The sequence below is a fragment of the Solenopsis invicta genome, chromosome 11 (assembly GCF_016802725.1).
Source record: "Solenopsis invicta isolate M01_SB chromosome 11, UNIL_Sinv_3.0, whole genome shotgun sequence".
Taxonomy (NCBI): Eukaryota; Metazoa; Arthropoda; class Insecta; order Hymenoptera; family Formicidae; genus Solenopsis; species Solenopsis invicta.
In genome coordinates this window covers 3,032,401-3,048,841 of record NC_052674.1, presented here as the reverse complement: position 1 = coordinate 3,048,841, position 16,441 = coordinate 3,032,401, and the positions used below count along the sequence as shown (strand labels likewise).

At 34.0% G+C, this 16,441-nt stretch overlaps 1 protein-coding gene across 5 annotated transcripts in view; it reads left to right on the top strand.

Moving 5' to 3' along the window:
* Positions 1-16,441, top strand: part of LOC105194638 (basement membrane-specific heparan sulfate proteoglycan core protein) — a 288,155-nt gene that overhangs the window by 147,101 nt on the left and 124,613 nt on the right. For all 5 annotated transcript variants that reach the window (XM_039454875.1, XM_026130854.2, XM_026130853.2 and 2 more), the window contains one exon: positions 16,228-16,385. In XM_039454875.1, coding sequence (XP_039310809.1) covers positions 16,228-16,385 — 158 coding nt within the window. The remainder of the gene's footprint in view (positions 1-16,227; positions 16,386-16,441) is intronic.

Here is a 16,441-nt window from a genome sequence, read left to right as displayed (position 1 = left end):
GCACCGCTGAATAAGCGATTCTCCCGAGTAGTAGTTTCTTAAGCTTCTTTACCTTCGAATTAAAATTTATTCACGATATTTCATCGCTTCAATATTAGCTTACGAAACAGAAGCGAATGATGTTTCCATGTAGAATTTCATTTGTTCATGCTTAGCGCGTTAGTAACGCAATTGCCTCGCTCTCGCCGCTTTGTGTCGATCGTTCTTCGCACGTTCAACAATACCCGCGGGTGTATGACAATAGGATTTCATTTCGCATACATGTCGATGCATGGAGGACGCTGCCGTTGCGCTTACTGATGAGGGAAATAACGTTCGCGCCGATAGATACTATAATACCGATATGGATCCTCTTTCGTTGAAATGCTGAATCTAAATCATATTGTATTTTGATTAATTGATATTGTAGATTTGTTTTAAACTCAATAGTACAGCAGCATAAATGCGAAGCGCAAATTTATATAAATTTGATATTTATATAAAATGCTCAATTGCACTGTTGGTTTTTCTTTCTTTTAATATTTTTGCCAAGCATTTTTATTATAACATTGTAAAATTAGTTATTTTGTTTTATAATTATTGTTTTACTATTGTTTACTATCACTACTATTATATTACATATTTTTGTTATTTTTCAATTAAGAAATGTATTGTAATGAAAGTCATAGACACTCGAAATATAATCTTGATCTGTAAAAAATATCAATGTCAAATAACTCAGAAGAATTGCTTCAAGAGGAGACTCTTGTTTTTATTCACTGACTATTACTGTGAACAATTTTATTTTAAAGAGACATTTGTATATTCAATAAGATATTCCAGTACACGCACATACACAAATTCTAGAATATATATGCATATACATAGATATAATATGAAAAAAATGTAATATTCTAGATCTTGTGAAATATAATATGTGTGTCTTAAAATAATAATTAAAGAAAGAGAGTATTCCGCTATTATATCATCGTAATAATAACGAAACAAGACAAGAGAACTGAAGAACTGAAGAATAAAATATTAGAAACATATTCTAATGGTTATGTATTAATTCAACGTTAACGTATTGAAAAGCATTTAATACGGTCAAGCTGGAAATGCTTTTGAAGTAGCGCTTACCATTAATTCCTTGTTGCGAAGCTCCAATGTAAATACAAAGGGAAATACGCGCCAGATAATGCGAATGCTGTGACAAGACGATCTTTGCAGGGCGACTCGCGACTTTTTTCCGGTCTCTACGTGCCTCGCGACCGAAAACTAAGCGACAAGCAAAACGAAAAGGGCAGAGCAGAGGTAAAACGAGGACATCGCGAGGTACATGGCGCGGCCAGGGCAATAATAATATCAGAAAGGTCGGACTTATACTGCGGCGCGAGGTTTTCCCGATAGTTCGAACGCGAACTTTCTGCCCAAGTTGCAAAGCTTTAAAGCGAAGGCTTTAACGGGGCTTCTCGCACCCAGCGCCAACTCTTCTCTCTCTCTCTTCTCTCTCTCTCTCTCTCTCTCTCTCTCTCTTCGGAATGAAGCCGTGCGAGGAAAGAAAAAAAAATCAGTACGAGAAGAACGCACGCCACGGTAACTTCAGGCCTGAATATACTGCTGACCTCTCACACTCCCTCCTCGCGCCAATATTCTCGTTCGAAGTTTATCTCGACCCGGTGCGCAGCATGTTTTTCAAGGCAACTTTTTATTATTCACATACTCTCCGTGCTACGAAGACGAGGCGCACCGCGCTATTGCCACCCCTTAACTAGCGAGTAATTAGTTTGCGAGCAATTATTACGAAAATTGCATCGTGAAGTTCTAAAGCGACTTTCAAATCATTTTCCATGATGTTGTGAACGTTATGCATTTCCACGATACATATATATCACAGTTTAAAATGGTACGCATTACCATATATTGTTGCTTTGTTGCCTGTCATTAAAACGTCTTTATGCATCTTGGCTTTATTGGGGTATCTTTTGATAATTTAAGTACTTTGGTTCAGTCTACGATTGTATTTTAAATTTCGATAATCGCATTTGATAATTGATACGGAAATATTATTAAACATCCGTTTCGACTAAAAAATGGCACTTTTTATTTCTTGTATTCTTTATTTACACATTAAATTTATTATTAAATATTTCGTTGTGTATCGAATGCTGAGTTCGCACACATTTCACAAGAATTCCCAGAGATAATATTTATCATTGAAACGCAGAGGAGACCGGGACTCGGCACAAGAGGCAAACGTACCGCTTATGTATTTATGACGACAAAAAAATAATGGAAAAGTGATCGCAAAATATCTCTTTTATGATATAAATACTGTTTCCGAAGTTTTATTTAAATCAACAAAGTTTAAATCAACCAACCAGTATTACAATAAAGAAATGGAAAAGTCTGATTCAAGAAAAGACGAGTAAATTTCTGAATGTTTCAAATTTCATATTATTGTCTTTCAGCTTGAGAGAATAATTTTAAATCACATATTATTAATTAAAAGAAGTTTTCTATCACTATGCAACATGTTATTTTGAATAATAATAATTTGTTATATTGTAATAAAATGATTGAAATCAAATATATGTATATAGAGATGGAGTATGTTGACTTCTATTTAAGGACGCGCGAGTGAGAAGTGTATGAATATTCAATTCTAACAAGAAGCTTTATATTTAATCATTCTATAATGAATCAAGCTACGTTCGAAATAATTTAATTTATTTTTCCGTAACGACATTTTGCTTATCTGATCAGCACAAAGTAGCTTGAATTTTTACAAGACATGTCTGTGATCTGTTATTTAATTCTATTATGTTTTCATATAGAATTTGTCGTATAGGTAATTTACACCGTAATATGTGCCAATTTATCTTATTATGAAGACAAATTTATTACAATACAGCAGTCGTATTACAGAAAATTCTATGTAGAATCGTTTCTGGCATGAAAATATAAAGAAAGGTGTTCTCCATCGCATTAGTACACAGTTTATCATAATTGTTGAATACCGAAATTGTGAAAACTGTGTCAACGAACTCCGGTCTCCTCCAAGTTTCCGATGAGTATTTGCTGACGAATACCCGTACCGTTAATGGCCTAACGCGTAAGCTTTTCATCCTCGAACTTTATCCATGACGCGCGGCGCGCGGTCGAAAACGAAACATCAGCGAATCTTGGCGCGTGAAGAAATCAGGGTGCGGAATGACGAAGCACCGTTGTCATAGTCGCAAGTCCGTCTCAGGACTCGTGACTCGTCGAGCATTTCAGTCACGTCGAAGTGTAATGATCAGTAAATAACAAATGACCGGCGTCTGCCGGCTGTCCTCATCCTTCATCGTAGGAGTAGCCCGGAGTTTCTGCTCGAACTTTCGCGAGAGAGGGCGAGGAGAAGCACGAACGTCGATTCTTCTTACAAGCAGAACGCGGCCGGAAACTTGCGACACGCGACTCCGCCCCGGAACTTCACTCCCGGGCCTCAGAGAAACGTACAACCAGTACCGGATGATTCGTTTTTCCTCACGCAAGTTTAGGTAGTTACGTTATCTTACCGAGTGGCAATTCCCACGAAATAAACCGCCTTTACAATTCTCTCTCGAGCTAAATAATTTATGTAGCAACGCTAATATTATTCGCGTGTGAATTAAAGTAGATGCCACGCTGTACAGGTTACGAAGAAACTGATGGATCACGTGCAATGAGGAGAATCAACATTGCAAAATATTTGTATTCTTCAATCAATTTTCTGTGCACTGTGTGAATTTTCATTTGCATGTGTATAGTTACAATTTTATGCAATAAATCTTTTTCATACGGTACAGTAACTACAATTCTATTATACAAGTTAAATTAATAACTATTACTATTTTACTTTGAATACCTTTGAAACTATATGAGAATACACTGTGAAAAAAAGTACTTTTATCAAAAATTCATTTGTGGAATATAAATTTATTTTACTGAAATAAATCTTTATTTAAATACAAAAATATAAAATTTTATTTCTAACAAATAAGTCAATTAAGAAAAATGAGAAATATTTTATAGAAATAAAATATATTTTACAGAAATATACATTTAATCATTATAATAAAATATTTTATTACACACTACTAAATAATAAAAAATATCACATATAGCATTTCCTTGTTAATATTTTGACTTTTTGCTCAGTATGAGAGAAAAAATTATCTAACAGAAATTTATATGATGCAGAAGCTTTGTCTTATAGAGGTTTTCTCTTTCTAGGTGGCGTGGCTTCGAAGAGATCTAAAAATTACCTTTGTTTTTTTGCATAATACGATTTTCTAATTATTCTACGTATAAAAGCATTAAAGTAGAATTTTTAAAAAATCAATAATTTACAAGATATTTTATACTTTATTCCGATATATTTTTTGATATAAAATATTGAATATCTCATAAACTATAATTTATTTTTTTATAACTGTACTCGTATTTAATATATACAAAATAATAATATAAATTAATTTTGTGTAAAGAAAACGCATTTAAAAAAATGCAATTAATGCAATATGGAATTACACATCTTTTGTTCCACCTAGAAAAGGAAACGTTACTATTATAAGACGATCAATTTTGTATTATGTAATTTCTAGATAAATGTTTCTGTTATTCTCATAGTTTCGAAGATATTTAAGGTGGTAATAGTTATTGCCTCATCGTGTATAAGTACATGATGCAAACTGCAACACTAAAAAGGAAAGAGAAAGAAAATGCGTGTTGTTTCCTCTTTCCTGAACAGAATGTTAAATAAAGCGATCCGACGCATCCGCTATCGAGTTTCCCTGCAAGTATAATTTATGCGAAATTACTTCCTTCGTTCGGGGACGCTCGCCGGCTACTGTGCAGAACTGAAAGAGACGACGGCGCACAGTCAGTCGTTCCGCATGTAATTTGCACATTGCATCTCTGCGGGGAGAGTTATGATACTGCAGATACGAGATATCTTACTTATGTTCCGCTTCAAAATAGCACGCAAGAATGGAATTTCAAGAAGTTGGGGTGAATGTTGCATTGCGGCGCTCGATGACTTGTTTCCCCTCCACGCAATAAGTTTTGTAATCTCCTCAGTTTCGTAACTTTCTGAGTGCCAATTTTCTGGAAACAACGATGTTCCTGATTCCTTTTTCAATTCTTTTGCAACGCAATCTCGATCTCTTCAGATCAACCCCAATCTTAACGCGACTCGGTTTTCTTCAATCTTTAGCGCGCACTTCCTCTGATTGATTTTACAATTTCTATAATAATTCATATAAAATTGCATAAGTTTTAATGGGTAATTAAAACCTTAATTGTTACGTTCTGTTGCTTACGTTCGAGTGATTTAAGAAAAAAGTCACGGACTAAATCGCAACGGAGAAAATTTCTATCGCCACTATTTCATACCGCCTTTGTTCCAATCTCCCGCATACAAGCCGCCCAAGATGGCGGACGATATTGGGCACTACTTTCGTATGAGGATCGCGTTGTGGGTCGTAAGAATACAGTATCGCGACTCCGTTCGTTGCCTCGTTTTCTCCCCATACAATAAGTTTTGTAATCCCCTCGGTTACGTAACTTTCTGAGTGGCAATTTCCTCGAACCTGTCCGCGCCTAGTTTCACCCGTGATCCTATCCCGGGCCAACCTTTCAACCCGACTGTCCTCCTTTAACCGTGAGAACGTACGTACATACCTTCGGCACATCCCCGTTTCGACTCGTCATCATATAGCTTTTGACAGTCCATTTTCTTCATCTTTGGTAGTAAGCTTCTTATACTTCCTCACATAACTTATTCTTGCGATTTATTTTCAGTAGGTGTTAGAGTAATTTCAATATAAATTTATTGCAAAAGCGTTGTAGAACTGGTTTTGGAAAAGGTTTGAACAGAAGGTTATGTGAAAACGAACTGTCATACATGTTATATTTTGGATTATGTAGCGTGAGCCATTTGAATATGTTGAAAAGCTCAAGTATGTATGTACATTGAAATTCATATAAAACTAAATGAGGAAATGCGAATTAAAATTAATATATTATATGTGCAAGTTAATTCGGTGTCATACTCCATTTTAAAATTAAGTATTCTCCCACCCTTTTGCGATTTGCAAGTGTATGGATTTATATGTTTTCAAAACACTCTATATATTGGGCGAAGCTAACGATATGACTTCATAAAACTGCAATGTAATGAACACAATGGGCATTCGAAAAGCAGCATTTGAGGCATTGCATTTTTTCCTATGTCATTAAAAAATAATGGTACCTCGAAAATCATTTGTTTTACTCTGGATGAAGATGTTGACTCACAAAATGTGTAAAAATTGGTAGAGAATTTGGAGTGGAGATTTTATTTTGTAACTTACAGAGATATCATCTACGCTTTGAGCTAGGAAATTTTCCTTTATGCGGATTTTTCTGCAGAGCCAGCTCCATCAGATTACCACATGTTCCGATTGCTCGAACATTACCTGACTGATCTACATTTTAAGACAGTTGAAGAGGTCCAAAAAGATCTTGAAAAAAGCTTGATTTTTATCGACTCAAAAGTTTCTTCTACCTTTACGGGGCAAAGAAAATAATGAAAATAATGGAAACCGATTCAAACATTAAACTTATATATAATTTTTTATAAATAAACTTTGCATTTTATGCAAAAATGCAACAAATTAACTTGAATCTAATAATTAACTCTAATTAAACCTAATAATTAAAATACAAATGTTAAATTACAGGCAAGTAATTAGAGGACAGTCTTTGAAAGTTTGAAATCCATGAAAGGAAGTTTTCGAGTTAAAGTAAATAATCAGATTTTTTAAATAAAAGTTTGAAAATCTTGGAAATGAGAAACGCTTCTTATATTTTTTCGATATTTATTCAACTTTCTAAGTTCATGAGATGTTTTAACGAATTGCAACATTATTTTTGATGTATTTAATATTGGTCAATAAATTTTCTGCGCTAAAAGGATAACGTTCATTAAAATTTATCTTGAATTGCGCTTGCGGAATTATCAGCGCACCGCTATTATTGCCTTAATATTCTGAGTCGTTTACTGCGCAATGAGTATTATCGTGCTCGGATAGAACAGATGTACCAAGCAAGATTACGGTATTGTTCACGCTTAATAGTCTAATTCCCAGCGCATTAAATTTACGAGTTTCGAATTTCAATGCGCGCGATCCCCCCCGCCTTTTGATCTTGCCATATCCGATGTTGGCCATGGGTCAAATGTATCACTATGGAGCGCAGACTCTTCCGCTCGCTCGAATCAACCCTTTCGATTGCTCGCGCCCTGTCCTTGATGACTTGGTACTCTCTTCAAAGCGTACGCACGTACACGTAGACGCTTTAGAATTGGTGCCTTTAAGGATGGCACTCATGCCGTGAAGCTGAACGGCCTCGTGAGATTTGGACGTTCGCGAATTTAACTGCTGACTTTGCTCGATAGAACATCCTCTAGTTACCCGCTAATGGGCTTCGTAAAGTTTAAGCTCGCTATTGAATACGTATGATATAGGTGAGATTCTGTTGTACTAGATGGATTGTTGAACTGGAACTGTTGGAATGTTTATTTTGCTTAAAAGTGCTCTCGCATTGAAGTGGCATATCTCTACGATTTGAACAAACAGGAAAGAGCTTTGATTACCAACTTTTTTTATTTTTTAAAGAGATATTCTAGTCCAGAGCGAAAAAGTTTGCCTAGTTGTAAGAGTTTTTTTTTTTAATAAAGAAAAAAAACTGTTGTACATATTTTTCTACTCTTTTATACATTTAGTAAAATCTACAAATTTTGGTTAAATGTTTAAATTTAGTTAAACGTTTAGTTTTTATGTTACATAAATTTAAAAATAAACTTGTTTTTCAAGTCGGCTGACATAATTTCTCAGAAACTACAGAAACTATCGACTATAATTTTTGCATGTACGTAAAATACGTCTGTTTATTGCACGAAGCAGGATTATTCCAATAAATTTTTATAAATTAATTATTTTTTTATACAGGTTAAATTTATTTGATTTTGTTAAAAACTTAATACTTATTTTTTAAACCGTACCTGATTTTAATAATTTATAATATTTTTCATTTATTCTAGTTTATATGATAAATAACGGACATATTTGTTTTTAAATTTAAATAACATAAAGACGAATAAATATTTAGCCATCTAAAAATTTGTTGATACTCATTAAATATGTAAAATTAAGTGTGTAAAAATATAAAACATTATGCGTAGCAGTTTTCTTTTTAATTTTTCAAAAATAGGTTATTTTAGCGCTTTAAATTATCTTTAATACAAGCTACGTCTGATGCAGATATACAAATAAATAGGTGGTGCATATAGCGTGTGGTATTACGCGTTTGTCCCTTTCATTTCTCTTATTTTAGAAAATACACTTCTTAGCCGCGTGGAAATAAAGATGATTTAAACTAGAATCGGACTTTTTGAATAATTGCGACTGAAAGTCGAGAATCACGTGTGTGCTGACGGTGTATTATACGACCATTAAAGTTCCGTAATATCAATATCACCGTATTCCGCTTTATGCTAAAGCCTGATGCAGTAGTAACTCAGCAATTTCTCCGCGCGTCCGATCTTTCGAGTTCTTTCCGCCAAAGAGAAAACGAATAGTTTCTGCGAATTTCCTCGGGCGCTGCTCCGATTCTCGCATTCGCAGTCTCTGCGCCATTGCACTTTCCTTTTATTCGATTGTACGGATTGTTCGAGCAGGCATCTAGGATCTCGGTGTGTTTCACACCGAGTGTGTTGCACCCACTCTCCATCTTCACGACATATACACGCTGTATTATTTACCTCGACGGTCCGTCTTCGCAGTCACGCGCATTTAAATTATCTCTGCTCGCAGAAGCACGCGCGATTCTAGCATATACTATAATTTACGGGACGAGTGAAGCTCCGTAATAAATCTCGTGGTCATAATGGATCGCAGTGAAAAGAATTATTTCAGTTATGTATAAGACGCGATGTATTACGACACTTGAAAAATCGACACGGCTGCGTAGCATGTACTCATTATATAAAATTTATTTAATTATTTATATTGCCACTTATGATTATATAAAAAAATATTCTAATAATTAATAAATAATATAAGACTCTAGAATAATAATTGAATGCACAAAGGTGGCCTGTCTGAGCCAACGCTGTTTCTGTATGAATTATTAAGAATCTAATTAATATATACATCTTATTTAAGCGCGCAAACATTTCAACCCAAGTTTGGATTTTTTTCCGCGTATATTTTGATCTTTAGATCTAATCCCTTATTCTAATCCCGTTACAGTGTATGTCAAATTGTTAAGTGTCATCGTAATTGCTATAATTTATAAAAAGTCAGTAAATGAAAGAAAAACCGCATGTACACGAAATAGCCTTATGCTGTTGATTTTTGAGACGAGCAAATAATTAAGTTGTAATAATTTTTAGTTACGATATTCGTTAACTTTATAAGAGAGAGAAAGAGATTCCTGTTATAATTATATTGTATTTTCAATTTTATTATATTTTAATTTAATTGCATTTAATAATGTAATCTGTGATAAATCCTGTAATACATTGCAAACGTATTATAATATTTTAATTGTAGTACAATTGTAACAATAATCTTTTATTATTACGCACAATAAAATAACGCATTGTTGAATTAAATAGTTGTTATCGGCGCCGTAAAATAATAAAATCCATTTTGAGAATGTCTTCCACTTGAATTTAGAGATCTATGTACAACGTTAATATTCCATTTTACCGCGAGTGCTCTTCCACCCGCTGGCGACAAATCCTTCCGAGACGAATAGCTACGCGCGCGAGTTGCTCGTCAGAATTACTCCACCGCTCATTGTCTGACCCGAAACGCTTATTAATGTCGCGGCGTTCTGAGAGTGATAAATTACTTCGCCCGCGTATCACAGCGCGCGCGAACATTTTTCCGGAAAATGCCGGAAGGTCTTTGTGCTCCTGCGCCTGCCACCCTTCCTCCCTCCCTCCCTCCCTCTCTACCTCCGCGTCCTCATTTTTCACGGTTTTCAGTTATGCGAGCGGGCGTTGATGAAATTGGCGAACGGGAGCGCGGCAAAACGCCCCGATGCGATGGCTGCGTTGCCGCACGGGGAATCTGTTTGCTCATTTCTATTTACGAGGGATACGCGACTGTGTAAACCATCCTGTTAATAGAATACGCTCTTGTACCCCATCCCAAAGGAGGCACGTGGGATACGGGATCGTAATCGGCTGCCTCGTCGTATCGTTATCGCAATCGACCGTGCAGCCATCCACAGGCGGAAGCTTGACTTCGCTCAAGAAACACGCGCGCGTGCAAATTCGATCTCGCACGATCCCCTTCGTGAGATGATGTCTTGATCTTCCATAACATCTTGCGAAAGTATGAAAGAAAGAGATAGAGAGGAGTGCTTGGGCTTTATTTTTGGATTGTTCGTTGAATTTTGTGCTGTTTTTACATTGCTGTTTCACGAAAAATGTTAGTTTTTTTATTCAAAACATAAATATCGTACATACACAGTGTTGGGGGGAAATAGTAATAGAAATATTTATTTAAAGGATGTGTTTATAAAAAATACTATTTGAAATAAGTATTTTGTGTATAAATATGAAAAAGTAAACAGTATTTATACATGTATTTATACATTTATACATTTACTTGAAAATATGATGTTTATTTTACGTATTGATATGTCATGGATAAATAAGGATAAAATTTTCCTTGTTTTTTATTGTTTATTTTCTATTTCTTGAGAGTACAAAATGGAAAACAGTAAGACCAAAAACATTTAGTACATATATCATGGATTCACAAATGTAACTATCATTTTTCTTATCTTAATTTAACATAAGTGAATTTATTTTTAAATAAATGTTTACAGAAATCAAGTTACGTTTGCATATTTATAAAATATTCAGGTTGTTTTGTATTTTAGTATTTTTATTTTTATTTTTAACAAAAAATAGTAAACAATTATATATATGTGTGTATAGATAATAGAAAAAGTTTATTCATCTATAACATCGAAAATTAAAATAAATGCATTTATAAATATTACATACTGTTTTTTTTTTATATTTGTTATATAAAATGCTTATTTTAAATAATATTTTTATAGATGCGTCTTTAAATAAATATTTTTATTAAATGTATTGTTCCCCAGCTCTGTACAAGCGTAAATTTAATGTATCCCTTTAATTAAACTTATTTGTATTTTTTAACAAGATATATGTTAACTTTTTGGTTCTTTTACATTCCTTTGATAAACGAATAAATAAATGTTTTCAGATATTCAGTAAAATAACTAACGAATTATTTGAAGTATATTGTTTTTCTCTTGAAAAACATAAATTTATCCTGACGTGTATCAGATATTCATAGTCGCAAATAATTTTCAATCTTTGAAGGAAAAAATGAATAAATGCACGAATAAATCTATAATTAATTCCGCTTTTAATCAGAGATTAAAATTTATTTACTACCATGAATACCGCTCTCGGTCTATTCAATTTAACATTTCGCAATGCACTCTATTTTATTTCGTCATAGATTGCAGCACAGAGGAAGATGATAAAAATAAATATCATTTCCCGACCTCGACTTAGTCGCGCAATTGTCGTCGACGTCGTTTGCGAGTCGTCGATTTATCTGAACGGCAAAATCCAGCTTCTCGATCGCAGGTAAAAGGGAATGCGCGCTCATATTGCTGCGAGCCGATCGAGCGTATACCGCGACGAATTGCAACGAAGCGAGCAACGGAATAAAACGGGTAGAAAAGAACGGACCCTTCGGCAATGCACTCGATACCGAAATCGACGATACCATCCATTTCGAAATATCGCCGGCGCAGTTCCGAGCCAAGTGCGACTGGAATAGGAACTGGTCGGAAAACTATGGTGGAGTATCGTAACGGTGGGACACTTTGTACAGGCATTTGCTCCGCTTTTCGCTATCGTAACGGCAAATAAATATTGCCCCAGTGCCGGGCAAGATTCGACGCGGCTTAGCGCGGTGAAATACGACGTGGACCGTGAGTAAAGCGCAGCGTGCTTTGACATTAACGGCATTACCGCGTTCTCTTTTCATCGCGCACGGCCATTAGTTCACATTAACGTGAGAAAGAATTTCTGTTTCTCGCGTAATAATTTCTAAAGAGTAGAAAACACATTATAACATGTTCTTTTGTGGAGACGTAGCCATCGCATATGCGGCAGCTATTACGTGATGCGTATATTTTTAACGCGATTATAAATATTTCTTTAGAATGTTTCCTCAATCTTTAAATATAAATATCTTGAAGTAATAAATATTTTATAATCATATGGATTTTACATGTCTCACTAGATTTTATGCATTTCACGAAACACTTGTGAAACTTCATGTTAGTAATAAAAATTTCTCTTCATCCTTGAATGTTACATATACAATATTGTGCATTCTTTAAATTCCATGTTACATTCTCATTGTTTTATTTAAAATTCATAATTTGCATACGATAATTTGCGTATTGAAAAGTTTCGTTTTATATTTATTTGCCGTGAATTTTAAATAATGGGATGGAATGTTGTTGGAACTGTGCGTAGACAACATGAGAGAAAGAGCGCGGACGTATAAAGATAAAATCAGGAATAAAAGCAGACATGGCTAAATTTAAAGGCGAAGCGGAAAATTTCACTAGTGGTGTTTTCCACCGAGTTCAAAGCTACAGATCAAACAACTCGGATTACGTGCCGCGACTGGAAGGAAGTTTGGAAAATCATCCGGCAAGTGGGCAGTGCCCGTATTGTTCTCGTGACCGGTGTTTGCTTAACCCGCGCGCCATGACTATAACAAGAAGTTATTGTTGCCACGGAGTGCGGAGAATGCAGAACCTTATTGAATTCGTTCAAGGTACTGTGAGAAGGGTAGCCTTTGCGTATCGAAAGCTGAGGTTCGATAGCTTTCGTTTCTCGGTGTTCATCAAAAGTTAAGAGAGAATGCTTTAGTGGCGAAACAACTCATCCAGGAATGTAAAAGTTTGTTTAGACAACGTGGAAATGAGATATATATGACGCTATATGTATTATATATGTGTGTTTTACATATACATATGTGCTCTTATGTAGAGTATCTGGGAAGATTGGGACCAAACTACATCTTGTTAATAAAGTTGAGCAGGTGAAAAGTTTATACAAATGTCCGAAAATGTTTTATTGAAAAATTATAAACGTCAAAAATTTTCATCAATTGTTATAATAATTAATGAATGAGAAATATATATTTGAAAGAGTTCGACAGTCATTAGTTTGACAAATAAAAATCTGCGTTTTTGCAGAAGAAAAAATTTTCGAACATTTATTTTAATTGATGAAAGCTTTTTCATCTATTCGATCTCATTAATAAATTGAATAGGTTTCGCTTCGGCTTTTATGGGCACTCTGTATATATTAAATTACTTTATTTAAATTTATACATATGTAATATACGAAATTTATGAATTGAAATTAAGTAATTAAAACATTTCATTTAAGATTATTAAATTCTTTAAAATAAAAACGGATAATTGTTTTCTGTTTTTCGACATTATATATATTTAAATTTGTTATATATATTTAATTTTTACAATGTGATGAAAAAGATATGAAATTTTAACTTTTTATCAATATGCTTTTGCTTTTTTATCAGTATATTTTTAATAATATTTTAGCTTTTATATTCTGAAGCTTTCTGTATAAATAAAAATTTGTAAGCAAATTGTATAATTAAATATCATATAGCATTTATCTTCACATTTATCTTTATTATGTAGTCGATTTTAACAATATTTCGGATTTTTCATAAATGTTCTTATATAAAATATATATATTGCTCTTTATTTATTGTTTCATTCGCTTTTGTATTTTCCGCGACGAAGGCAACAGTGCGGACTGAAAAATGCCCGTTTTAGATCTCGCATATAAATTAATTTCACCATAAAGCAGCGGCGAATTAATTTCGCAGCTAGTAAGAATATTTTCAAGGTACCGACCTTTTTGATCTCGTCACGCTCTCGTTATGCTCTGAGCCTCGCAGTGCGATTTCCGCAATTTTCACATGTACCTCGTAACAATTTCAATTTCTACCCGCGCCGAAGTCCCATTTTCCCCGGCATACAATGGAAAATTTTATCGGACGCGTCCTATCTCGCTCTTCTTGCCCGTGCACGGCTGTTCCATTGGGCTTTCCGATGCCGCCCCTCGGAAACCTGACCGTTCTTTTCCATTCAGCTACTCCTATGGGATTATGATAATGACAATCCCCGCGATCGTCGAAACCTCGGTTAATGGCAACTCGAGCGATTCATATAAATTGAATAAAACCCATGCTGGGTTGCATCATATAGTATATTAACTACCACGTGACCGTCACTGGAGTGCATTAATTTTTAATGCATTCCCATGAAAATAAAAGTAAAAAAGAAGAGATAAATTTATTGTCGTCCGTAATGAATCTTTTAATCTTAATTATACAAATTGACATGTTAATTAACTGGAAGAAAAACAAATTCCATTTTATTGTCGTATACATGAATCAACGTGAAAAAGTACAAATAATTAAAAAGATATAAAGTATATATAATTATCTTATAAAAGAAATATAATTATATATATATATATATATATATTTTTTTTTTTTATTATTGAAACGTAGTTTGTTATATATATATAAGTTAACGTTTATTGACTGCAAGATAGTAATTAGTATTTTGTAAATCCGACGTTGTGGTTAATTATATTACGATGTATTTTCTACACATGTGCTTGTAACGTGAAGAAAATCGCATCATTAAAATATAAATTTTATAAATGGTATAGAAATGAAATGTCGTTGAAATATTGTCAACAATTATATATATAAAATTAACTGTCGCATTATATTTGATTTTAACGCTATTGTAGATACACGTTGTTATAGCGCGATGAAAGTAACAGAAAGCGGGAGGGATGCACACGCAAAGCGTTAATATGCTTTACTTTTATTAGTTTGTAAATTATTTGCTTCGATGTAAGATCAAAGAGGATAGTAGTACTCTTGACGCGAACGTGTTCCGTGAATACTAAACACAATTGTGTACAGAAGCCGTGAGTAATGGCGTGACGCTTTATAATCCCGGAAGTTCGGGCTTAATCAAGTACTTATTACAATTACCTACGGCATGCGCAACCCAGCAACTTTCAGTCCACTCGCAGCTGCAGCTTCTGATGTTGTAAAGGGTTCTGCGTCTAATCTCGTTTGAATGTACGCCGTACTGAGTTTCCATATTCATCTAACTTCGACTTTGACTTTAGCATGAGTTATATAGCCCGCTCAATGTTTCGTCAGATAAGATTTGTCCATAGGTTTACGTGCTTTGTTAAGCTTTGCGATATATTCTCTTACACAAGATTTTTTCGAATAATTTGCAAACGGATAAGTCGCGACGATGACGTGCGTGAGATGTACAAGTATTTTTGCTCCAACCTATTTGCATACCAGATAATTTTAAGTGTACGTATATGTTTATTCTTATGATTTCTCTTATACGAGGTTTCATACAAGAACAATTTCTTTTTATCAAGAATTTAAGATTATAAATAAAAATTAGGGAAAATTATTTGTTGTTTAATAAATGTTGATATAAAATGTAGGGGCATCAAGTAAAAACATTATTTATATTTAAAAAAATTCTAGTAATATTATTAATGTTATCACAAGTTATTACCTTTTTAAAAAAATTATTTGTGTTATTTATTCAATTGTGCGTTTATCTGTAGTACTTTATGCTTTCTTGTCGGGATTCCTTTTTACATGTATCCTAGTTTATATGTAACTAACCAAGCCGTGAATTAAGATTTCACATTATGACGAGAAGAGTTTATTTATTTTATAGCTTGAAGCCACAACAACATTAAATCCATTACTGACCATCATATAAAATTAAATTGAACATGAGATTAATTTATGCCCGCAAGGCCAAGCAGCTTTTATTTTGTAATAAAGCTCAAGCTAATTTAAGAGAACAAGCTAACAAACAGATTCTAAATTTTAATTTTAACATTTATATACATACATTTATTATACTCATTGAAAAGCTGAAATAATTTTTAAAGTTTTTTTTTAATAGTCACAATAACTTTATCCGATGGATTGAATTTTTTCAGATTAAAAAAGAATTATCTTACATTTTCTGTTATTAATATTTTGGCTTATTCTGTTTCAGGTGGTTCCAGTATCGCTAGCGTGGTAGCAGGAAGCAAGCCGACGAGATCCTGGGATAATAAACCTCAATTCGACGATATCGCACCGCGAAATATCACTGCTATCGTCGGTCAGACGGCGGAGCTGAATTGTTATGTCAAGCATCCGGGCGACCGTGTGGTGAGTAATATTTTCATGCTACATTTGCTACACATCCGTTGTTTCTCCCTTACGTC